Source organism: Mesoplodon bidens, assembly GCF_964165515.1.
Source record: "Mesoplodon bidens genome assembly, chromosome: 3".
Taxonomy (NCBI): Eukaryota; Metazoa; Chordata; class Mammalia; order Artiodactyla; family Ziphiidae; genus Mesoplodon; species Mesoplodon bidens.
In genome coordinates, this window is record NC_138178.1 from 139,759,255 (window position 1) to 139,786,379 (window position 27,125).

At 37.8% G+C, this 27,125-nt stretch overlaps 1 protein-coding gene across 1 annotated transcript in view; it reads right to left on the reverse strand.

Annotated features, from left to right (window-relative positions):
* The window catches only part of KCNH5 (potassium voltage-gated channel subfamily H member 5), a gene marked incomplete at both ends in the record, with an annotated part of 359,387 nt that overhangs the window by 37,692 nt on the left and 294,570 nt on the right, over positions 1–27,125 (reverse strand). Inside the window, one exon of the mRNA XM_081228128.1 lies at positions 20,594–20,790. Coding sequence (XP_081084254.1) covers positions 20,594–20,790 — 197 coding nt within the window. The remainder of the gene's footprint in view (positions 1–20,593; positions 20,791–27,125) is intronic.

Below are 27,125 nucleotides of genomic sequence, written 5' to 3' on the forward strand. Positions count from 1 at the left end.
TCCACTTAGTCTTAACCTCTGTGGATCTCAGTTTTCTGGATTATACAATGGAACGGTAATATCTTCCTCAAAGGCCTGGTAGGATTAAATGAAATAACATCTGGAAACCAGTGGCATGAAGAGCATACAATATATTTAGAAACTTTAGTTTAGCTAATGTCATAAGTAGCAAAAGAGTACAAGGTACCCTATAATACATGGTTCAACTTATTTAGGTTCTTGAAAGATCTTCATTTCTTGTAGGTTTTATTATCAGATTTTAATTAAAGTTAACATAATTATATTTTAAAAAGTAAAAATCTTTAATAAAGTGAATAAAATAATTCAATTAAATTTTCATAAATTCCAAAAGCAGAAACTCTTAAAGATTTTATAGACTGAGTCTATGTCCAAGAGGGGAGACACTCTTGCACAGCAAACACCTAATTTTATAGATGAGTCTAAAGGGCAAGAAATTTTTAAAAGATTAAGAAAAAAATAGCTACATTCTTCTCCCTTAGCTATCCAAGAAAGTTGACTTTAGATTCTCATTTTAGTGAATTAGAAGATCTAGTCTGGTTTCCACAAGACAACCAATCAGATTACAAACAACTGAAGCTCAAAAGTGGTGTTTCTCAAAGTGTTTTCCAAGAAGCATCCAAATTATAATAATTTAGGATAGATTCTTGGGTCCTACTTCAGACCAGCCAAATCAAAATCTTTGAGAGCAGACCCCTAAATTTTTTTTGGGGGGGAGGGGTAAGCATCAGCGGCCATGGCTCACGGGCTTGCTGCTCCATGGCATGTGGGATCTTCCCGGACCGGGGCACGAACCCATGTCCCCTGCATTGGCAGGCGGACTCTCAACGACTGCGCCACCAGGGAAGCCCCCAGGAATCTAAATTTTAACCAATATCTCCCAAGTGATTCTTGTGCACGGTTTTAAAATCACTGACCTAAAAGAGTGGTTTTCAAGTCTGGCTGCACATTATAATCACTCAGGGAACATAAAAAATAAAATTAAAAGAAAAATATATCTATGCCTTGTTCCAAACCAATTTAAATTGGAATCTCTAAGGGTGAGGCCCAGCATCATACTTTTTTTTCAAAGCTCCCAGAATGATAGTGATTCTAGACTGCAGCCTGGGTGGAAAACCACTGCATTAAAACATTCCAAATACCCTGCTTCCTCTGTCAAAGCAATGGTCAGAAATCTGTATGAAAACATAAACTTTCCTTTATAAGCAAACCTCCAGCTGGACCTCACTGCTGAGGCTAGGATGGTCCTTTACCACTCAAATTCACTATCTTGCCTATATTTACAGAGAAGTAAATTTTTGGATTTTTTCCACTGGACTCCACCCCCAACCTGGTTAATTAAAGTAACCAGTTCAATTCCCAGAATAAAACTGATCCTCAAAAGAGGTTTTTTACATCATTATTATTTTTCATTCCCTTGCAACATTTGTCACATGGTAGTCATTCAACACATATTTGTTGATTGGATGTGGATCTCTGTTTTAGTCTGTTTGGGCTGTTGTAATAAAAATACCGTAAACCGAATGGCTCATGTAATTATCACAGTTCTGGGGGCTGAGGAGTCCAAGATTGAGGTGCTGGTAGATTCTGTGTCTAGTAAGGATCTGTTTTCTGTTTCATAGACAGTGCCTTCTCTCTGCCCTTTCCCTGGTGGAATAGGGTGAGGGAGTTTCTCAGGCCTCTTTTATAAGTGGACTAATCACATTCATGAGGGCTTTCCCCTTATGACCTAATTATGTCCCAAAGGTCCCACCTTGGGGATTAGGATTTCAACATATGGGTCTGGGGTTGGGGGGACACAAACATTCAATCTATAACAGTCTCTATTCTTTAAAAGAGTAAAGGAAGAAAGCTCTATATTCCAAGGTAAAGCCACAGTGGCAGCTGAAGCACCATACAACCTAAGGTGAACTTACAAACTTGCTGAGCGTTTTAATGTTTCTAAATCTACATAAGTAAAATAACCTGTTTGTTTACCACATCATGCAAAAATAGACTAATTTGCACCAAATTTGTAGGGCATATTTAGGATGTATACACACTATGTAGTATACCTGCACTTCGGAGCATGATGAGGAGCTTAGCAGTCATCCTCCGGAGTAGCTAAGATGCAATGCAAAGCCCTTGTGATTGCTACCCAGGAAGAGTAGGATATATATAGGATATCTGTATTAGGATGCTGTAGTCAACAAAAACAGAGTGGTTCAAATGTGAGGTCAAAATCAGAAGCCAAAAGGGCAGAAGCTTTGAGTGGTAGGGCTCAATTTGCAAGGAAATTTCTACCTCACATGTACGAAACATGGATTCAGGGTGAGCAATAATGGGCATTTATTCATTTTAACAATGGCTAATGTTTCTCCTCAGCACAGGTGTAAAAGTCACTAGAAATTTGCTGCATGGCAATGGTTTTTAAAAAGAAAGCTCTCTTATCAGGGAAGAGAAAGCTGATGGCAGAGTGCCCATGCTTAGTTAGGAGCTGTCAATGCAGTCTTTATCCAATACGAGAGCCAAGAACAGCCTCAGCCTGGTTTGGAATGGCTAGTTAACACAAGAAATAAAAAAAATTCAGTCTTTAAACTGCTATCCAAAGCTTTGCCTCTATATTAATTTATTTATCCCATATCAGCTTTGAATTCTTCTAATCTCAGGGAACTAAAGAGAAAAGTAAAAATAAAGGGTTTCATTAGTAAAAACAATCCTGCTTCATTAAATATTAACTTAACATTTGTATAACTATTGATTTTTTTAAAAACCTTTTTGCTATACCTCACAACTTCTTCCAATACTTCCTTGGGCTCTGTAGAACATATTCAAATAAGGGAAAAATTAGTAAACTTTCTGAAGATGGGTTTTGGTTCAAGGACTGTTACTTTACGATTTAATATTGAGAGATCTTGACAAGTTACGTTGCTTTTGTAGGTCCTGGTTTTCTCATTTATTAAATGGACATATGATCCCTGAAGGATACATAAGATATTGCATTTTAAATAGATTTCTAAACTGTAAGAGCTACAGAAGTGTCAGATATTATAACTATTCCAATTTTAAAGATGACCAAATTGAGGCACACGAGGTTAAGGTGGTCACCTAAGATAGGAAGTAAGAAATGTTACCATGGTTTAAATATAGATTCTCTCATTCTTAGCCTATGAATTTTTTCCATATCACCACAAATAGTCTCAGAATATGGCCAGATGGACTTTTTGACATCAGATCAAGTAAAAAAATATATAGATAGATCTATATCTATATATTTATATCTAGCTATCTAAATCTATATATAGATATAAAGGAAGAGAGAGAGAATCAGAAACTTTGAAAAAAATCCAGTAAAATATCATAGCTTTCAGAATGCCCAATCCAAAATCTGTTTTGGAATCTGAAAGACTCTTAGGTGTAATGAATGGAGAAGTAAGGAAATTGGGATAAGTAACTAGGGAGAGTGTAAGGTACATGTCCCTACAAGGACATATCAACAGACTTACACAAATTAGTCTTCACCTCTACCTTTTGTTTTGACCTGGAGTTTAGCAGAGGGAGTTCTTTAACACTTGCTTCCCTGTAAGACACTGATATTACACAAGTTGACAACAAGAGTGAAGGTCAAATCTCCAGATTTTTTTTTTTTTTTTTTTTTTCTTTTTGCGGTATGCGGGCCTCTCACTCTTGTGGCCTCTCCCGTTGCGGAGCACAGGCTCCGGACGCGCAGGCCCAGCGGCCATGGCTCACGGGCCCAGCCGCTCCGCGGCATATGGGATCCTCCCAGACCGGGGCACGAACCCGTATCCCCTGCATCGGCAGGCGGACTCTCAACCACTGCGCCACCAGGGAGGCCCAAATCTCCAGATTTTTAATGCACAAAAGTTATCTTGTATGGCAAATCAATTCAGTAGCTGGTTACTCAAGTTTGTCTATGTAGATCACAAGCTCAAAAGGTGGAAAGTCTCAAAGAGTCACTCATCCCCCCCATCTTAAGGTCTGTGTTGTCCCAGACAGAGCAGCAGTCATGCCACTTGTAAAAAAAAAATAACACGCTGTCCTCACACTACAAGTGGTTGTCAGAAAAGGCAACTTTAACCTAAAATCAATGATGAGTCTGACTTTCCATCAAAAGCAATATTTCCTCAGAATACCTAACAGTGTATGGCATGTTCAAAAGCACCAAGTTGATCAACTCTCTAAACAAGTATAATTTTAAATATCTATATGATATATGGTTTAAAACTTTCACAGAACCAATCACATATATTTTATCCATTTTTATTTAAATAATCATTGGAAGAGGGACTTTGGTTAGAGGCCAGGGGCCAGAGAGACTTTCAAGATAAGGGCTGCAGGGGGCTGAGGATTGGTGAGGGGGTAGGTATTCATCACAGAGGCCCATAACAATACAGACAGACTGCATATTAGTTGGTGCCCTGCTTCCCACATGGAGCATGTGTCGTAGTATGGGTGTAAGTGCCAGAAATCTCTGGGTAGGAAATGCTGCACACTTGGAACTGTCAATACCTCCCTAACAGAGCAGCCATTTCCCCGGTTACCCTTATTGTCAGAAGAGTCTTCACTCAATCTAAAGAACTTCACCTTCCATGTCTCTTTTCAGTGGAGACCATGGGATCACAAAAGCTGGTCACAACCCTCTGCATACCTTAAGGTTAGGCAGCTGCCACTTTAACAATGGCTTTCCAACCATGCTATGCATGTGAATCACCTGGGGTGAATCCTTACACTCCACCCCCGTACCTGGTAAAGTATGGCTCAGTGTCTAAAGTGGGGCTCAGAAATCTGCAACCTGAATATGTACCCCAATGGATTTCATGCAGGTAATCCATGATCCTCACTTTTCCCTATGTGTTCTGATCTAAGTCACCCCTAAAAATGTTCATGGTCCCATGGAATCTCCTTCAGGTTGCCTGCAATCCTTCAGGTCATAGTCACTTCTCCTGGAATTCCTATTTATGTTAGAGATTGGGGTAATCATTTAAAGTGTAAATATACATAAGTGATATGTTACATATGTATGATACTTTAAAAGAAATGTGTGTTATATACATATATAGTATGTTATATTTATGTATATATAAAAGTATTTATTATAAATGCATATAACTGTTGTACATGTTATATAGTTTGTGCATTTATGTTATACTCATATGTTATAAATCATTAAGTACTGTGATTCTATTTGTACTCATTAGGGAGAATAGTTACTCTCCCCTCATTAGGTATCCAAATGGAAGGACTTCTAGAAGCCTAATAGTCCTAATACTTTCCTCTCTTTCACTTCCTTCTCCCCAGAAAAGGAATGACCTTTCTGGTTGGTGAGGTCAGAAGAAGTGTAGCCATTTCCTCTCCCCTTTAGAAACTGTCTTTCCTGCAGAGATGAAGCATTTAGGCTTATTTACTGCAGAATGAGTTTATCAGGGCAGGTTCTTCCCTCATAGGGGAGAGCTGTGGTTACCGAGCCAGATCAGTGCCTGGATGGTAAATCTTTCTGTTTCAAGGGCTAAAGTACTAGAAAGCCCACTTGATAAAGCTCTAAAGCTATATCCTCCAATCAGCTTTATCAGTAATAGTGATATTTTAATCTCTCAATTGGTTGCAAATATGAGATAGACATAGGGGTTTTATATCTTAGACCCCTCAAACCTCTACAACACCCCAAAAGATAGATGTCATGGTCAACAGAAGAGTGGGTATTTCTAAGCTCCAAAAAGCTACATGGAGAATAAAGCTTGGGGAGTCGGGGTAGAGGCAAAACCTGAAGTTCTAGAAGGTGGGAGGGAGGTATGGATCCATCAATGGGAAAATTTACATTACAATTTTCTTCACAGTCTGGCTCTGCTGCAGATTTTTATAGCAGTAGCTTCTCTTCAACAGATTTTTAAAAATCTAACCTCTTGGGCTTCCCTGGTGGCACAGTGGTTGAGAGTCCACTTGCCGATACAGGGGACACGGGTTCGTGCCCCAGTCCGGGAAGATCCCACATGCCGCGAAGCAGCTGGGCCTGTGAGCCATGGCCGCTGAGCCTGCGAGTCCGGAGCCTGTGCTCCGCAATGGGAGAGGCCACAACAGTGAGAGGCCTGCGTACCACAAAAAAAAAAAAAAAAAATCTAACCTCTTTAACCTTAGAGAAATTGTTTATGTTAGGGGAATGTAAATGCATGTAATGATAACTATATTCAATCCTCTTGCAAATAGGAGGAGCTCCAATATTGATTCACTCACTTGCCAAACATTATTTGAACATCACAGTATAAAATGCTGCTGTAGATGCTATGATTACCCTATTCGCAATCTTTGACCTCAAGTAGTTTACAATTTTGTGAGAAAAATGGACTAAATATAAGAAGTATAATAAAAGGTACAAGTAATAAGCTCAAAGAGTTACTTCTTTAAGTTACCAAAGCTTTGATGCAAAAGCAGCTCATGCACAGACGACACAGATGCCATCCAGGGTGCAGGTAAGGGTCACTTCCACTGCCTGGCCTGGATCCTGGAGAAAGAACTTCACTGAGCTGTATTTTGACTGGGTACTTTCTCTAATTCTCTAATTCAGGAGTTGCTCTTTTTTTTTTTTTTTTTTTTTTTGTGGTAGGCGGGCCTCTCACTGTTGTGGCCTCTCCTGTTGCGGAGCACAGGCTCCGGACGCGCAGGCTCAGCGGCCATGGCTCACAGGCCCAGCCGCTCCACGGCATGTGGGATCTTTCCGGACCGGGGCACGAACCCGTGTCCCCTGCATCGGCAGGCGGACTCTCAACCACTGCGCCACCAGGGAAGCCCAGGGGTTGCTCTTTTTAAATGACAGTTCTCCCTTTCTGCATTTCTTTAAATTAATAACCCTGTGGAATATTTTTCATTAAAAATGAATTTTACATTTACTATGAAATATCAAACATGAATAAAATGAGCAACTTTTTCTTACAGGGAATATTATAAAAAAGAAAGCTATTAGTTCACCTTTTCTTTGACAAATTTGACTAATGGAATGAGCTTATTGAAGTAATAGATCTCTTCCCATACCAGTTGCCTCTCTATTATGTTTTCTCACAAGCAGATGAATGGATACAAATAATTTTTTTTTAATTAAGTCTTCAAAGATGCCAGAATGTTAAGGGAAGGTGAAGTTAAAATTTTATGAAAGCAAAATGTAGTTGCCTTTTACTTCTAAAAGTGCAATTCAAATTTTGCTCGAGGTTCTAAATAAGAGGAAACCTGCTGTATAAAAAATAAATAAAATAAAATTCAAAAAAAATTTGCTAATGCTCATCTTCACACACACAGCAAAACAGCATGGAAGTGTGTTCATTAACTTTACAGTAGAGAAATGCAATCCATGGGTTAAAAGGGCCAAGAATTGGACTTGACATCCCAACCCCTGCCTGTTCTCTTAATATGTATCATTAGCCAAATCATTTCATCAAATGTTAGGGACCACAACTGAGATTTTACCCCTAATAGAAGTTATATATGTTGAATCTGTGAAGTTTAGAAAAAGGCAGAGGAAAATATTGTTTAGTGTTAACAGAAGAAAGTAGGCATTTCTTTTGGGAAATGTCAACATTATTCTGGGCAAGCATAAAAGCATTTATTTCCACAATTCTCAGCATATTCCATTGGTGCTTATGGAATTCCTCACTAGTACATATTATATTTGGCTTTTAAGAGGGGGCTTCTGCTTTCTAAAGAGATCAGATCTGGGTGCCTTGCTAACACTGCTCTTAATTTCATATCACCAGTGACTGACAGACTCCAGTAATACTGAGACTAAAGGTTAACCTTCTCTTCCCATTAGAATTTTGAGAGGGTCTTGGGCACCAGTCTGGCACTGCCACTTATGAAACGCATCCTTGTCAACATCTCCATCACCACCATTATCCCCATCAGCACCACTAATCTTCACTAAGGCCTCACGTGGGATGGTCTCTATGCATTTAACACTCATAACAACACTATGAGGAGGGTACTAGACCCTAAGCCCCATGAGGACATGAACCCATCTGTTTAATTCACTCCAAATAGTCTGGATTTAGACAAGTACCTGGCACTTAAGAGGTACTCCATGCATATTTACTGACTATTATATCATTTGTATATATACAAATGTATAAACTGAGACATAGTAAGTAAACTCATGTGCTCAAGATCATACTCTTGAACCAGAAGCTGGCTCTCTAGTTCTTACAAAGACAGATGTTGGAACATTCCCTAGGAAAGAGTATAGATGCTCTTTCACTATGGGTGTAAACAAAATTGCTTTTATTTCTGAATTGGGTGGAAGCTGTGGTCCACTTTTCCTGCCTGTAGTTGTTTAAGAGAGGAGCCATGTGTCTGGGACATGTTTTCCCTTTTCTCCTTTCACCAAAACAACAACTAAAGATTCATTCTAAATTCAATACCTACTGCTGGCAAAGAGAGAATTCAGGTACCCCTTGGAGAGTCCCAAATGTTACCGTTTCCCCTTACTATTTTTGGACAGGTTTTAACTAGTTAAAATGTATCTGCTCATAGTAATCCAATGGCAAGTCCACATTTTTTATCTTTAATTTCCCAAGTAATGTTTTTTTGTGTGTGTGTGGTACGTGGGCCCCTCACTATTGTGGCCCCTCCCATTGCAGAGCACAGGCTCTGGATGCGTAGGCTCAGCGGCCATGGCTCACAGGCCCAGCCGCTCGGCGGCATGTGGGATCTTCCCGGACCGGGGCATGAACCCGCGTCCTCTGCATTGGCAGGCGGACTCCCAACCATTGCACCACCAGGGAAGCCCCCAAGGAATGTTTTTAATTCCTCAAAAATGTAATCTTTGCAAATTCTTCTTAAAGATACATTCAAAATGATCCCAGTAGTTATCAGAATTTTAAAAAATAATAAATTGGATACCTCTTTTCCTGCTACTTTACTCTCAGTACTTATTCCCCCATGGGTATCGGGTTCTGCTGCCAGAAAGGGAAGCAGCACACATTGCTTTAAAGTAATGAACTCTGCAGTATCAGTACTCAGTCATTCAATCAACAAACATCTCTGAAGTGCTGGAGCACAAAGAACAGTTGGATGTATGGGATAATAAACATTTATCTGTCTTTAAGAGCTTAACAGTCAATGTATGGGGACAGGGCATCTGTTCAATACGTATAACCCTACAAAGCAACATGCAGTAAATACTGAATAAATGACACAGTGGTGGGTGGTACAGGAGTTCAGAGAAGGGAGAGATCACGTGCAGCTGGAGCAAGGGGGAGGCGAATGGGGAAGGGGCAAAGCTGATCCTTGAGGAGGGAGCTGAAGTCATAGGATAGGTGAATAGTTGATTTAATAAAATAGCAATTCAAGTGCCACATATCTTTTTCCTTGTAATATATTCTTTTCCCAAGCTCTCCTCCATTTGTCTAAATCTCGATGATTTCACTGTTCCATATTTTAAAGATGTGATCTCAAATTTTAAGTTTTGAGAACAAAAGTCTTTTCATAATTCAATAAAGGAATACCTTTGCCCTTGTCTTGCATTTAAAATAACCACTTTTTTGCTGTATGAATTGCTATACTTTGCCTTTATTATAAGGCTGGTCATTCCCTTTTTTTTCTCTTTTTGACCACACCACATGCGGAACTTCCCTGACCAGGGATCAAACCTGTCCCCGCTTCAGTGGAAGCACAGAGTCTTAACCACTGGACCACCATGGAAGTCCACCCTGGTCATTTATTTTAGCTTGACTTTATTTTGGTGAGGTATTAACTGCATTTCTGATATTCTTTAATCAAAATAAATCAACTGCATCTTTGACAAACTGGAACACATCTGAGTGTTGAACACTGTCTGAAATCTAGACTAGAATAGCATATTTAAATTGGGCATATTTTTTCAAAGAGGATTTGGACAAAATGAGAAAATGCCTGAATAATTTAAAGTTCTATGGCATCAATTATGAATTTATTTCTGGGATATGGATATTTGACCCTGGAATATACAACGGTGCCTGTGCTTCCAGAGATTGATGTGTTTGTTTTATAAAGTTTGTTCAAAAGCTGGAAATACAAATCTCTTGTATCCTGTTTGGTATAGTAAAGCCAGCTTACCCTCCAAGCATCAGATACACTTTCATATAATTGCATTTGTTGCAAGTCTTTTCTGCTGACAGACTTGCCCTGATTGATTTTTTGAATTTTTAAAGTCATCTCTCTCCCTCTCTCTCTCTCTCTTTCTGCATTGTTTGAGCTTCATTACTGTTGTCAACCTCCACAGAATTTCTGGTTCATAATTAAAATACCCCTCTAAAAGGAGTGTGCCAAGTAGAATGACCTAGGAATGCAACAACAGAGATTTTCCAGCTTGGCAAAACTACCAAATCCAAAGACGCAGACCTACCAGAGAATGGACTTGAGGACACTGGGAGGGGGAAGGGTAAGCTGGGATGAAGTGAGAGAGTAGCACTGACATATATACACTACCAACTGTAAAATAGATAGTGGGAAGCAGCTCCATAGCACAGGGAGATCAGCTCAGTGCTTTGTAACCACCTAGAGGGGTGGGGTAGGGAGGGTGGGAGGGAGGGAGACGCAAGAGGGAAGAGATATGGGAACATATGTATATGTATAACTGATTCACTTTGTTATACAGCAGAAACTAACACACCATTGTAAAGCAATTATACTCCAATAAAGATGTTCAAAACAAAACAAAACAAATCTACTTTCATTGTTTTTTCACCAGAGCAAATGTCCACATTAAGCCCTTTTTTGCAAACACTTTGGAGAAGTCAGCTACATTAGAATGCAGGGGATGAGGCCCTGTCAGGCAGCTTTCTTTGCTCCCCACCACATACTCACTCCCAACAGCCCTCAGAAAAAGTCCTCCTAGTGTGTTATTTCAGTAACAAGCCACTCTGTGACTGCCAGGTGTGGAACATTGCCATTAACAAGCCAGCAGTCAGCCTCCTTTTATGGAGTCATAAATCCATGGATCTGATCTTCCATGCTTGGTTTTTGCTGGCATAACAGACCCTTCCCCATGTGACAGCACACTCTACAGTGGCTAAGTAGGTCATCCTACATCCTGGTTTCTGAATTTCCAAGCATTAGGAAACACTATTTTCTCACTCAGGAGGGGGCACACATCTTCTTGTCACGGTAAACTCACTTTCAAAGGACCTGTGTTACATGTCACCCATTTAACATGCTAGAATTATGATGCCATCCACAACCATATCTCAACTAGTTGCTAAGGCAGCTGTTAAAAGAGGGAAGCAAATTCCTGGACAGGGTTCAATGCCCCGCATTACCTCTCTGTGCTGCCTTCAGGGAAAACTGGCTACTTTTTACATGCAGAATTAGCAGTTACAGTTTTTACCCTGCAGTTTCCATTCCAGAGTGTGAGCTTCCTAAGGGAAAGTGCCTCTGCTGAACTTCTACTGATGACATCACTCTCTAGAGGATAAAACTGCGGACACAGAACAAACCCCAGTAAAATCAATGTCAACTCCTGAAAGTGTTGGGTGAATCAAGTATAACCTGATTCAGAAAGAAGAGGCAGAAAATGAAGGCCTTTCTCTGGAAGAAAATACTGCAGCTTCTCTGGGTCATCTGAGTGTCTCTGTTTATTTAGTAGAACAACTTGATTTGATTCCTTTGGGAAAAGATTACTTGATCAGAATGTCAAAATCTGTGAAATGTACCTCCCAGCTGGGAAAGAAAATGAACATTCCAGGAAGGCAGATTCTATTTGGGTCATAATAGTCAACTATTACAAATTAAATCTAACCACAGAGCAGTTCTCCATTTTCGCATCTGTAAAATGTATATAATGCTTTAAAAGCCTTTTTATTTTATATAAACTGATATGTTTTATTACAATATTTATTTTACTTTATTGGCAATAATCTGAATTCTCTGAATTCACAATAAGCATCTTGAAACCCCTCTTCTGAATAACCAAATTCTTCTCAAAATATGTCCTGTTATAAAGTGTTACAAAGCTACTTCTCAAAATCAGTGTGGAAGGCTTTTGAACACATGTCTTTTGAGCTCTATATTTTCTCAGGTACCTCAGAGGACAGAAAAGCCTGAGTCAGTGGATCCCACTTAAAAAGTGAAGGGGAGAAATCCCAATAATAACAAACTATATGATCAAATTTAGGTGTTGTCTTGGGGACTGACGAGGAAGGAACTCTCCCAAAAGAACTCTGCCTAAAAATTCATTAAAATACAGATCCATAAACAGATCCAAATTTGATATTTTACATACGACCACATCCATTGACTTCTTTTTCCAGAAGAGAGAAGGAAAAAGAGACAAAAGAAAATAACAAGTTAGGATGGGAAAAATTGCATGCATTCCAAATTTAAATCAATACCAAAAGGCATTAGGGAAGAAAATATGTACATTTCAGCCTTAATATTAATAGAAATTCTTGCTTCTTGATTCAAAAGGAATATTTTCCTTTAAATGAAGATGGTGTGATATAGCACCGGGCTTTCAGTGGTCCCTCATCAAATATTAATTGTTGAGAATTCAGAAGTGGTAGACATACTGGAAATAAACAGTCTGGCATCCAGTTATGATACTCCTAGAAAGGCACTACCGTCAGGCAGAATTCAGCTCTAAAATAAAACAAAGGATTGTTTCAAATGATTGTTGGCTACTTTGAGAATTCCCAAGAAAAATAATTTATAAAATGTCTACCTTCTTATGTTAGTTGACTATTCTTCGGTCTACTTCAGGCTTATTCATTTCCTTCTTGTTTACTACTAATATACATACTTTCTTGCAATCAGAATAAACTCCAGTGTTGGAAAAAGTCAACAGACAGTATCATCTACTGTCAAGTTATGCTGGTAAATTATTGAATCTAGCCCCCGCTCTAAAATAGGAAACTCTGTCCTTAACTAACTGCTTTGTAGGCATTATTGAAGAGTGAGAGATCTGTGAACCTATGTCCTGGTAACTAAATGTGGAAAAGTTTCTTTTCTATCTGGAAGCAGACCAACAGAGAGCTCTAAATAGAAGCAGCTTAAGGGCTCAAAAGACTGCATAATTAGGTCTCTGCTTTACCTAAATGCACATGACAAACTTCTGGAATTGCTGAAAATCTGCTCCTTTTTACCACCATCAGTGAAATGAGAGCCACTTGGAGTTGGGAAACTGAGGCTGGAGGCTCAGAGCAGCTATCAGCTCTGTGGCCATGAGCAAGTCACCTTATCTCTCTTTGTTCACTTCCCTACAGTGTTGATTTGAAGCTCAAATGAGATAATGCCTGTGGTGTGCAAACTACATCAGTTTAGAGATGAAAGTTCTACAAACCATAATGTATAAGCAGAGCTACTGCCAGCAGGGCCACAGTGAATCTGCAATCCTGATGCTCAATTGAGGTCATGAGAGTTATAACAACACTCTGCTCAGATTCAAGTGTGGTATACAGATTCTTCAAAGGAAACTGCGAGAAAAAAGTTTGCTCTTCAAAGTTATTTAGAATAAGATTAAGGCAGTATCCTGGTAAACCTAGCCCCTGGCATCAGGCGATCTTAATTCACTCAACAGTGATAAAATTGTTGTACTATTCTGAAAGCACTATCATTGTGCAGAATCTGCAGGCATAAATGGTTAGAAACTGCAGCTGGAAGTTAACTCTAATTGTGATTTAACACTAGTTAGTAACGGTCATTTTCATAATCCTATTTTCATAAGGCTCTTTGCCAAAGTTGTCAAGGGTACCATTTGCTTCTCTGAATGACCGCGATTATTCTGTGCTGGGCAACGTGTCTGATTCACGTTTCATTCCTTCAATTAGCAGGCACTACAGGCACTCTTCTGGTCATTGGCAATAAAGAGATTATAGAAAATACCTACTTTATGAAGCTCATTGTTCTGTTGAAAAAACAAAAACGTAAATAGGAAACCAAAGTACCGCAATCAATGCTGTGAGAGAAGTAAGCGTAGATACTATAGAATACTTGAGTTTTATGGAGACCATATATCTTTTGTTCCAACTGTGGACAATGCTTTTACTAGTGTCTTTTTCATGGGATAAAAACCATGGATTTGTGGAATGAATATGCTCCCATATTTTGTTTAGCTTATATGGGGGGGTGGGGGGAAGAAGGTAGTGAAGTTGGAACTTCCATTATCACATTCCTAGACTATTTCTTCAAAGATGCCAGTAATGACTATTGAAATACATGTAGTTTGCACCACATGTACACAAAGCAAATACTTTAGGCCTGTTTGATATCCAATTTCAGTATGTTTTCCATCCACAAAAGGTAATTGCTGTAGAGATGCTTCATTGCTCACAGAAAAAAAGACATTCTGTGCCACTGGATTTCCCATGATAAGAATGCTTTTGGGAAAGAAAAAACATTGCTTAGTTCTGAGCCTGTGCTAATTCAAGAGTGAGTCTAAACCACTATTTCTTACCACTGGAACATTAAAATATAGGACTGGTACTACACTCATCCATAAAATTGCCAGCTGGCTTCAGTTGCCCTCTACTTAAAAACAGTGCCACCTATGGAAAAGGACTCTGGCTTTACGGGGTGAAAAGAATGCTACAGGTACCTCTATTTCTGATTTTCCAATTTAGAATTGGTATTGGTCATTCTTGGAAATTTTTCTAAGTTTAAATAGGAATCTTAAATCACTGTAGGAGTGCAAGAATATTTTGCAAGTATTGATAATTATGCATTGCCTAGAAGTTATAAAAATCAATGCCGAATACTGATACTGCAGCACTTCCCCAGTAATACAGACCTATATCAGCCACAACTGTTGATTTTAGAGTATTTCTAAAAATTACTCCTTCACATTTAATTTAAAAAAAAACAGGGTCGTTATGGACTGAATTTTTGTTTCCTACCTGCCCTCCCAATTCATATATTGAAACCCTAACCCCTAGTTTGGCTGTACTTAAAGGTGCGGCTCCTAAGGAAGCGATCAAGGTTAAATGAAGTCATAAGAGTAGGCCCCTGATCCAGTGGAATCCTTATACAGTAAAAAGAGACACAAGAGAGTTCACGCTCTCTTCCCCACACACACACCCGGAGAAAAGCCCATGTGAGAACACAAGAAGACAGCCATCTGCAACCCAAGGGGAGAGTTCTCACCAGACACCAACCCTGCCAGCACCTTGATCTTGGACTTATAGCCTCCAGACTGAGAAAATAAATTTCTGTTTAACCACCCAGACTGTGTTAGTTTGTTATGGCTGTCTGAGCAGACTAATACAAGGGTTAAATGAATACTGTTGAGGTGTTTCAGATTATCCTGTGTCTTGACCTAAGGGATTCAGAAATGTATGGTAAAAAGGAGTATCAACCAGGAGCAAGGTAAGTCTCTGAAGCAACAGTGGAGGCATTTCTTTGAGACTACAACTAAAGGGTAAGCATCAGTTTGGCATCATTTTGGATCAATGTCCAATGGGCTCCACTCCATAAACACGCCTCCAAGTGTCCTCTCTCTAATTCCTTCAGCAATTAGTTGTGACAACACTCGTGAGATGTTGCCACGAAGGATGCTCATTATGGACTCAGTGTCCAGTGGTTTTATTGGAGTTTAGCCACACAGGTATCCTGTCTGGCACATACTAAAATGCCACACTCCTTGAAGGAAAGTAAACGTTTAGCATAAGCCACACTGTTTGGATAAGTAGCAGGTACCGTGAGCCACTCTTATTAGAGTGGTGGGAACTCTCTTGAAGTTCAAGTTCTCAGATGCCAGCCAAGGGCCCACTTTGTAAGCAGTTCTTTCAAAGCCCAGCAGTCAGGCTTGCTACATTTACTCTTTTTACACAATGGTAAAGATCACTGTGCAACAGGAGGCAGAATGAGCAGAAGTGCAGTGATTACGTTTAACGTCTGATTAGAATTCTTTAAGATTTACATATCACCTGTGCTGGTTGTGCTGTGTGCCTTCTCAGACCTGTCCCTGAGGGCTGGCCCTCAAGTTAATAAATACCATTTAGTCATTCCAGGAAATGGTATCTTGAATAGGTAAAATAAATAAATCATAAATAAAATCAGCAAGTGAGTCAACCTTCCTCTGTTGCTCTCCTATGCCTTTTCTGAATATGTTTAAACATATTGGAAACTATAGAACTGTCTTCTTATTATTGAAAAACATATACCAACCAGTCCTTTTGCTCAACTTAGTCCAGTTTCTGACTCTCATATGGGGGATCTTAATCTCCAGCAGTCTGGTAAAGCCTGTGGAATAGGCCTCATTCCAGAAGAGCTGCTTTAAATGCACAATATAAAATACATAGTGTTGCAAAGGAAACATATTGTATTGAAATTCGGTTATCAAATTTTAAAACTAATTTGCAAGATAGTAATCTATATGCTTTTCTATTAACACAATAACATTATTATCACAGCAGGTCTAATAACTATCATAATTATTAAGTACTGATGAGTGCAAACAACATTTTAGGATGTCTTCAACAAAAACATTATGCTATGAAAATATCTGTAATGTCTTTTGGTACTTCTAATAACACTGTAGTTTGTTATCAACTTTCATAATTGAAAAAAAGGCTAAATTTCACTTAGAAATTAAAGAAAATCACAATATAATAATTTTTCTCATCCAAATTTACAGGATGCAGGGAAAAATTTCAGGCTCCTAGTATGATAAGATCAGGGGTTCTTTAAATCATTCCATTCAGTTCACAAACAGTTGACCAAGGGCAAGCAGATCTGTTTTGTTTGACTATTTCAAAGACAAAGTAAATTAGTTACCAAACTCATGTGATTTCACATAAAAATTCATACCTCTGGCTTCTCTGAAAAAAAATATGCAGACCAAGCAACAGTGGGCTGGTATTCCAAGGCAATGTACAAGTAGACTGAGTAGCAGCAGCCCTTCTACATATGGTGTGAACTTTCCAGTCTTCATAGCCACAGAGCCTTGCCTTACTCACGTGTGTTATCTACCTGGCTCCTGTAGCCACCTCTTTTTTGTTTTGTTTGTTTGGATTTTGTTTTTGTGTGCAGCCACCTCTTATATATGGCATTTTCCATTTCATTATGACCCTCTTTGCTGGGTGACAATCAGTAGACATTTGCTTTCTAACAAAGGGGAAGAATTCTATTTGCATACCTACTGTCATCTCCATCTAACTTCCAGTCCTCTACTCTCAGCTACTGACACACTAAGGACCATAAGAAGCCACCTGTGTTAGTAAAGTTTCACTGAAGCACAACTATCCTCTTTTATTTATATACTATCTTTGGCTGCTGCTATGGACTGAACTGTGTTCCCCTAAAATCAATGTGTTGAAGCCCTAATCCCCCAGTAGGATGATATTTGAAGAAAGAGTCTTGGGGAGATAATTGGGTTTAGATGAGGCCATGAGGGTCCTCATGATAAAATTAGTGTCTCTGTAAGAAGAGACCCGGGAGAAATTGCTTCCTCTCTCTATCTCTCTCCACCATATGAGGGCACAACAAGAAGGCAGACATTGCCAAACCAGAAATAAAAGAGCCCTTATCGGGGAACCGAATTGACCAGTGCCTTGATCCTGGACTTTGTAACCTCCAGAACTGTGAGAAATAAATTCATGTTGGTGAAGCCACCCAATCTATGGTGTTTTGTAATAGCAGCCCAAGTTAAGACAGCTAATATCACGCTGAAATTTTGGGGTTGAGTAGTTGAGACAGAAACTATATGGCCCTCAAATTCTAAAATATCTACTTTTTTCTGGTCCTTGCCAGAAAAATTTTGCCAACCCCTGCTCTATTTTTTGGATGAAATTACCAGTTATAGTTCTAGAAATTTTATATAGAGGGACCTAAGGATGGTTAGTGGGAGATATATCTGCATAACGAACGTCTTATTTCTCCTGAATAGAGATGGAGGCAAGCAGCTAAAGCATTACCAAATTCCTCCCTACTACAGCCACCGAGAACTAAACACTACAGAGCCACTGTATGTGCTTATGTGGCTGGAGCTGTAATCTATGAAGCCTGAAAACCTGAGTCCCAAATCTGCTCCCCCAACTTGGAGTTAGCCGTTAATTAATGGTTATGATAGCTAGGAGATATCAATAGCATGCTAAGGACATAGTCTTGATTCTACAATTCACAACCAATGTTCACTGAAAGAATGCTGAAAATAGTAGCAATAAGAACAAAATACTTTTGTTAATAGCTCAATGAGGGAATGAAGTTAAAGTAATTGAGTGAATGAGAAACTCTGTACATTGTTGACAGTGTGCCTGTAGGGTATTGTTGCAGGGGAAAAAAATCAGCTATTTTGACAAACAAAAGCAACATGGTATAATCTAAAGAATATGGGTTTTAGAATCAGATAGAGATGGACTCTGACCCGTAATTTATTTGGCAACTTGCTGTCTCACTCTCAGAACCTCAACCTCTCATCAATGAAATGGAGATTATACTGCCTCATCTGTGGGTTGTTGATATTTAATAAGATTAATTATTATATGCAAAATATGTTGAAGTGCATGGCTATAAAATAGGCTCTCAAAATTGTAGCTATTCTCATGAATCATTTTTTTACAGTTTCTCTTCTTCATGAAAATACTTTTTTTCTGAGAATAAAGTGACACTGATTAGCAATACACCCACATTCAAGTTATTGAAACCATCTATCAATTGCAAAAGGGCAAGAAATATTTTTTAAAAGTAAACAAACAAAAAACCTGACACATGTTATAACAAGGAACAAGGGAAGAAGCCATGTGATATAACTAGCACACTGGCACCTACAGAGGCAGGAGCTCCATTCCTGGGTCCCATTAAAAAAAAACAGCATGAGTTTTCTGTCTCTAACACCATCAGAGATAGGCACGCTGGTATGTATGCTCAGCTCTTATAACCAACGTGTGTGTGTGTGTGCGCATGTGTAATGTGCACATGCTCAGATGTGTGAAAGAGAAAAAGAGATGATAGAGCTTTGTGATTAACTCATCTTGAAGAACCAAAATTTATTTGCCACTGCTGAGTTGTCTTAATTATCCCTCTTTGACACCTTTCATTGCAAATATATCAGTCAGTTACTTAATATTAATTTCTTTAGGTCTGAGTTCCCTCATGTGTTTGAAGGGAAAATAACTGCCCTTTTTTCCCCACAAGAATATTATAAACATCAGATGAGATGATGTGTAGAGAACAGTGCTTTGAGGAGGACAGTGACAAATAACATCTGTCCTGAGGACTGTAAGGACAGATCTGAGTTTTGGTAAACTTGTAGTATGTGGGAAGATTCTAAAACTGGCAAAATGTATATTGGGAAGATTTCATAAGACATAAGAGTTTCAAATACCCATCAGGTAGCCTTGTAGAAGAGAAGGTAGAACACAGACCTAAGGAGACATATTTCTGTGTAATACTAGACAGGACTCCAATTTCCCTAATGAATGAGCAGGTGTCCTGTTTGGTACCCCTCTTCCAGGTTTATCATTACCTTAACTCTCAATTACTTGTACAAATAGATGTTTCACATATTTGCATTTCACATAATATTCACACTTGGCTGTCATCTCCTTGAGCGTGGGGACTGTGTATTTAGTCCTCATGCTCTCTACAGCTCTTTACATTTTGTCTTGCAGGTTGTGGATGCTCAATAACTATTTGCTAACAAAATATAAACTGAAACTGCTATTCATATATAAATCAAGTGTTGTGACACTAGTATGAATATGACTCCTGAAGTCTTATCCTCTCTTAGAGCCCTGAGTAGAGAATTACGTTGATTTGCTTACTTATGCACATTTCTTTGTTGCTGCAGTAAAGATGTTAAATTGTCTCTTGGATTGATTTTTTTTCTCCATGTTAACTAGCAGGAAGGTTCTATTTAAGGGATTAGTGGACGGGAAGCCTTGTTATTTCAAAATACTTCATCATAGACAGGTAATCATCTTAGATGAAATTCCCTAAGTGCTATTATCCAAACATCTATTTCACTGTTGGCAATAAAAGAGCCCTCGCCAATGTCCAATGACCTATAAGTCATAGATAGGAAATTTCTTTATGCAAATTAAATTTGTGCCACACTCATCAATAAAAAAGAAAACAGCAAGAAGATTAAAATTGCAGCAGCCATGCGAAGTAAAGGATTCCTAAATCTATTTATAGGATATATCAGTATGGCTAATTATTTTTTGAGATAGTGTGTTTGAAAGAATTAATGGGGAATGAGCTTTATGAATTGACTATTAAATGAGAGGGAGGGTGTAAAGAGAATCAGGAATATAAAGTAGGCAACCAGTTTGATTAACCTTACTAGCTTTAAAATATCCACATAATAAAGTAAGAGACACTGATATTAATTTTATGGCAGTATTATAAACCCCAAGAATTAACTAATTATATTATAGTACAGTTTGTTTCTCCTCAAGTCTATTTTTCATTTTGCACTTAAATGATAAAGATTCAAATCTTTACCCATGTACTCAGGGTTTTTATCCCCTCTTTAAAAAGTAAACAAAATATAAAGAAAGGGGGAAAAAAATCAGGTCACTTTACATTGATGGGAATGTGCTACTACGAAATAAAATCACTTTACCACTCTTCAACTAATAGCATATAAGATACTAATAAGTGGAAGTGGGTCCAGACAACATACCCGTTTCCTTAGATTGCAAGTAAGAGTGAGATTCCTTGAGAATGAGTTTGCAAAAGCTGTATAAAAGTCCAGGACTTTAAGCAAGGCTTCTCGCTTGATGATGTGGAGGTCACAGTATGTCAGTGCTCGGACATTGGCACAGGCATGAGCAAGGGTGGTTTCCTTCCAGAAGATGTCTCCAAATACATCCCCTTTCCCTGGAAAACAATTAAGATATAGATATTCAAGTATCTACACTTGTTTTTATCCTAGTCATGATATTTTATTCAGTTTCATATATGGTATTGATCGTCTAGCATAATTTGGAGTCTAAGTATATAACACCATCTATATACATGTAACAATGTACAACATTTTCATATAATATGTAAAGTAACATCATCTTAAATTCAGTTCTTGAAGGAAATCCGGAGTGGCCTGAATAAGTGAAATCCAACAGAGAAGCCAAGAACCTCATTTTAACAAATAGTTTCATTATCTTCTGCCACCTTAACTTTTTGCATTCTGACCAGAAGGAGCAAAGGTGACGTCTTAGGCTCATCCTTTCTTCTGCTCCTTCTGCTAGAAGTGACAGTAAGAGGCAATATACAAGGATATTACAGCCTTTATAAATCTGGAACTGACTCAACATATGTTAAACATACATTATTCAGCAACTAAGTCTTGTGCTCCAGGCAAACAAAACCTCACCATCACTGATTCCTAAAGGATATCCTTCTCTTTTCACCAAGCCAAACTCTATTCAAGGCCTCAGGGCCAGCGAGAGAGCTCTAGTCCATAATAATAGAGCCGAAGAGGCTAAATTGGGTAAAACATGGAGGCCCAGATTTGCTATGCCATAAACAGTTCCATAAAGGGCGCTGTACTGTAGTCAAATGTGGATGTCTTTTTAAAATTCTAGAATTCTAGAACACAGGAATCAACTATTCACTTCAGAGCAACGCCCACTGGTGACCTGAAATCAATAGTTCACCATCCTGAGTCAAGAGTACTTAGTTGCCCAAACAAAGGGAAATGAAGAAGCTTCAGAGCTTAAGTTCTGAAAGGCTTTTCTGCTGAGGCAATTCCATAAGTGTCCCTGGCTTCTGAAGGGCTGTCAACTGTGTTCTCTGTTCTTCTGTAGGAAAGGGAAAGTTTTAAAGAGAAAAAAGACAGGGAATATTTCTAGGTGTAAAAAAAAACTCTTCCTAGAGCCACGCTACCAAAGATTTATTCTTTCTGCACTCTAACCACAGAGATGAGTGAATATCTGCTCTCATTATTAAGATTAAAGTCAGAACTGACAGGAAAAAAGAAGAAGAAAGACTACTTGTAACACCTCAGGCCAGTCAGACCACTGGAAAGAAAAGATAGTGTGTAACCAGAGAAATAAGAGAGAGGGGAAGGGAGAGAGAACAAGACAGAGACACAGAGAGAGACAGAGAGAGAGAGGCTGAGGCTGACTGAGATTACAGATTCTTTGCCCACCCCACACAGGCAGTTTGGAAATCCTTAGAGAACCACGAGGCACTCTGGTATGGAGAGAGAAAACATATATATTATTGAGGAGGTGGTTAAAACCACCATGTGATCAAATGATCAGCATAAAATAACCATAATAGATATTTAATACATCTTGAGCAGTATCATTTGTTACCTGACCCTCCCCAAATTCCTTTTAGTTCATGACACTGATGAATGACTTAAATGTCTCACAGTCATATATTTGTCCAAGGAAGGATAACTAGAGACCTGAGAGTCAAATAAGGTGTCTGAGGTTATACAGCATCAAAGTAACGTAAGGGAGACTTTAACTACGGAAATTTAAAAGATAAACCTTACCTCCACTTAGATGAATTTCAGAAATCCATAAACGGCATTACTTTTAAACTAGTAATTCCAATTATAGGTATTTACTCTAATTGCATTCTCAGAAGTACCAAAACTGCTTATAAGAATGTTCACTGAAGTGATATTTATAATAGCCATAAAAGGTAGAAACAAGATAAATGTGAATGAAAACATAAATAAATTATGGAATATTATGCAGCCACTAAATATCATAAATTTTTTAAAGTAACAGAGAAATGTTCACATTATGTAAAATAACAAAAGCAGGATATCAAATCATACATATAGTATTATCTCATTTTATACACCCTCTTCTCCCCAGAAACACACACATGTATACACAAAGCGAATGCATCAAATAGTAGGTTTTCTCTCATTACAGGCTAATGGATGAGTTTTATTATGTCTTATAATTTACTTGCATTATTTTTTAAACAGAAGAGATCAACAGCTATTATATTTTCTTAGTCCCCCGTGCTATGGAAATAACAGGGCAGTGATCCACTTCCTGTTCCTTTTCCTCTATTGTCATTATTACTCTTTCTATACTGGCTTTTATCTTGAAGAGAGAAAAATGATTACATTTCTCTCTGATTCATTTCTGAAACACTTTCTCAAGTTATCATTTATAATACAATCTCTGACCCATTTATAAGTACTCATCACTTTTCAACTAATTGATTTTCATGTATAGTAACCACAATAATACTTACTAGTGCCTTTGACTCAGTAATTTCACTTCTGGAAATCAATCAAAAGATTTAGAACAAACACATGTAATATTCACTGGAGTGCTATTAATCATAACTCCAGATTGGCAAAAATAAATAAATAAAATATCCAACGAAAACAGAAATCTATATCTATATATAAATTCATATAGAATTAAAACTAGTTTCAGAACTAACATGCAGAAATACAAATCTTATAATGTTAAATAAAAAAATAAAGATACAAACAATGATTATGGTTATAGCTATAATAAAGTACATTAAAAAGTACATAAAATAAAGTACATAAAAATGAAACTGAAACTCTAAGACTAAAAGAATTTTCAATTAAACGTCTACTATTTCTTAATTTCTTAAAGAAAAATAATCTTGATAGGGCCAAAATATATTGTTTTATTATTCTATATAGTATATTCTATGTTATTATTAATTTGTTGATTGATAATAAATTGTGTTAAAAATCAAAAAGGAGGGCCTCCCTGGTGGCGCAGTGGTTGAGAGTCCGCCTGCCGATGCAGGGGACACAAGTTCGTGCCCCGGTCCGGGAAGATCCCACGTGCCGCGGAGCGGCTGGGCCCGTGAGCCATGGCCGCTGAGCCTGTGCGTCCGGAGCCTGTGCTCCGCAAGGGGAGAGGCCACAACAGTGAGAGGCCCGCGTACAAAAAAAAAAAAAAAAAAAAAATCAAAAAGGATATAAGACTAAAAGAAAATGCACATAGCTATTACAGCAATTGGCTTCAAGTGATGTGCTTATTGTTTTCCTTCTTTCTACTTTTTGTTTTCTAAATTTTTCTGTAATGAATCTTTTATTTTAAAATAGCAATTATTTTCACAGATGTTTTTCCTTATACTTTTTAATAAAACAGGTACACAGATCTGCAGAACAGTAAATATTCGTTGATTGATAAGTGTATCATCAATAGGTAAAAAATACTCAATATATATATAAATTTCCCCTTGCCATATATAGACCATTTTAAATTGTGGAGGTCTTCAAATATCTGTTATATGTTTTATTTTACCTAACTGATGAAATTAAAATTCTCACCATATTTCTATCAAAAATTTTAAATTTAAGTTATTTATCTTTTTTACTATCATGGGGAAATAAAAAGTCTATGAGGCTGAAAAGTAACACAAAAATTTAACTGACTCAACCAAAGTAAAACTTATCCTCTGCTCCTCTCCCTAAAAATGTTTAGAGAAACATAGCGAAATTAATCAATGTGAATTATTCTGCTCCAAACATCAGAACTCACATTACATATAAACAATTCTAATTGTTTTATAACATAGAATTTCCATTAGGATACACAATATATCAATTAGACATTAATCTAATCAACCATTTCAAACTATTTTGCTTTATCCAGTTTTCTATATCACCTAATAGTCACTCAATTCACAACAAACATTTAAGGAACTTGTGGAAAGATAGTTGTCTTGCAAATCAGTTAATTTATGAGCTGACTAATGTTCTTCAGGAAATATTATGCACATTTACACTGAGTAATGTGCAGGAATCACAGCTGTGAAGACATGTGGTTATGCATGGACTATCTAATAGAGAAGCGTCCTTTTTTTTTCATCACAAAGATTTTGCACACTTTCAGGACTGGGAAATCCTGTTCATCCTCATAACTATAGAATATTTGATGCTAGTTTTTAGGTCAGTTCCCACTGGGTGCAAGTAGTCTCAGCTAGAAACATTTTAGAGTTTGAGAAAAGTAACCTTCCCCCAAAGCCCTAAAATTACTAGAAAAGCTCACACTCAATATGAAAGTTGTTGTTTGGTCTATTTATATTTTCTCAGTTCTTTGCATCGTCTTATGAAGTATTTTACTTTCAAACCACAGGAAACAGGATTGTAAAACAGAAGTAAATGTTAAAGATTCATAGAGCAAAAAAACTGGAAAATTTAAAGACAAAACAGAGACAAAAAGTTACAACATAATTAAAGAAGTAATACAGATCATGGTATGCCAGTACCCTGACGTGCTGGTTTTACAGACAGTGTTTTTATTTTAATGTGAAACACATCGTTTGGTGAGTTAATGACATAGATAAAATGAATTCATAAAAATTATCTCAGTTATTCATGAGTGAGTACAGCTATCTATCATAGCCAACGAATCCCTAAAAATATAGCATTTGAAGTTTACTTAGGTAGTTTCCTGTGAGTGTATGTGAGGTTGTACTGCAGCTCTATTTAATGATTCTTCTACAGAATGGACTTAATTCACATTTTTACTTTTATCAGTCAGCCCTTCACTATAACTGATTGTTGTAGTCAGCTCATAAACTTTATTATGAATACATATGAACAAAAATATTCATTTACAAATGAACAACACTAAGAGTTTTTAAATTATGTGATTTTAAATTGAGTTGGACTATTTACGGACAGCAAATGCCATAAAGTAATATTTTGAAGGACAAGAACAGAAAGAAGATGATGAGCATTAAACTTTAGAAATTATATTGGTGTGTAAGAATAGAATCTTTAAAATATTTAGAATTGGTGCCTGCCAATCTTCAGTGATTGATGTCCAAAGTCATTCTGTTGAAAAATTATAATGGATACATCTTGACACTTTTAGAGAAGCCAATAATTCTTATCTACAGAAAAATCACTGATTTAGCTTATGAATTTTTATTTACACACACAAAGAATGAGCCAAATAGCTGTTACTAAGTGGGATAGGGAGGGTGGAAGGGAGGCTCAAGAGGGAGGGGATATAGGGATATATGTATGGCTGATTCATTTTGTTATACAACAGAAACTAACACAGTATTGTGAAGCAATTACACTCCAATAAAGATCTATTAAAAAATAAAGGAGACGTAAAAAAATAGAGAGTATCCTGATAGATAAGTAAGGGATGATGGTAGCTGCCTCTGAGGAGGTAGAAGATATGGTAAGTAGCAAGCTGGTAATCCTGAATTTGGCACTATTAGTGTTAAGAACAAATTGGTTACATACAGAAACCCAAACATGTGTCCAAATCAAGAAAGTTAGTAGCATATTATAAAAAACACGTCCAAGAAAAAGACTAAACTAAAAAGCAGTTATATCTTGAAATTCCTCTGTTTTCTTTTTCTAAGAAAGCATTTAGAGTTGAAGCCTATTATAATGTTCATATTATAACTAAGTCTTGCACACTTCACACCTATCAAATGGTAGAAATGATGGCTGTCCTCTTCACCCCATTCAATGAATACATCTAGCATCCTAACCCTAGCTCTAATACTACCCTTCAGATAGAACATGTGCTTTATGCTGTGGAGAGATAGAGACATGCAGGAAATAGAAATGCTGTTCTCAAGAATTTTTAATGTATAATAAGAAAGACTCTTATTATATGTCCAAAAAATGATAAAATAGGAAAAAATAAAATAATTACTATAGGATCAGGATAGGGAATGCACACAAGAAAAAGCATTTGTTTTGAATTTGAGGGTATTTAGTTAAGACCTCACAAGTAAAGTAGTGTTTGGGTTTAATCACAGTGGAGCCTTCAAGAGAAGAGCAGTACTTTTGGTGAAACAGCAGCATGAGCATGATCTGCCCAGGGGATGATGAGCAGTATTAGCCCAATACTGGAAACCTATGGGACATAGAGAGAAGGCCAAGTCTAGAGGGAAAACACAGCACCCAAGAGGGAGAACATTTAATGCAATGCAACAGTCTGCTTCATCCTATTTCAAAGACGAACGACTAGGCTTCCCTGGTGGCACAGTGGTTGAGAGTCCACCTGCTGATGCAGGGGACACGGGTTCGTGCCCCAGTCCGGGAAGATTCCACATGCCGCGGAGCGGCTAGGCCCGTGAGCCATGGCCGCTGAGCCTGCGCGTCTGGAGCCTGTGCTCCGCAACGGGAGAGGCCATGGCAGTGAGAGGCCCGCATACCGCAAAAAAAAAAAAAGATGAACGACTAAAAGTGTTTCAAGTAAAGAGAGTCATGGCCTATC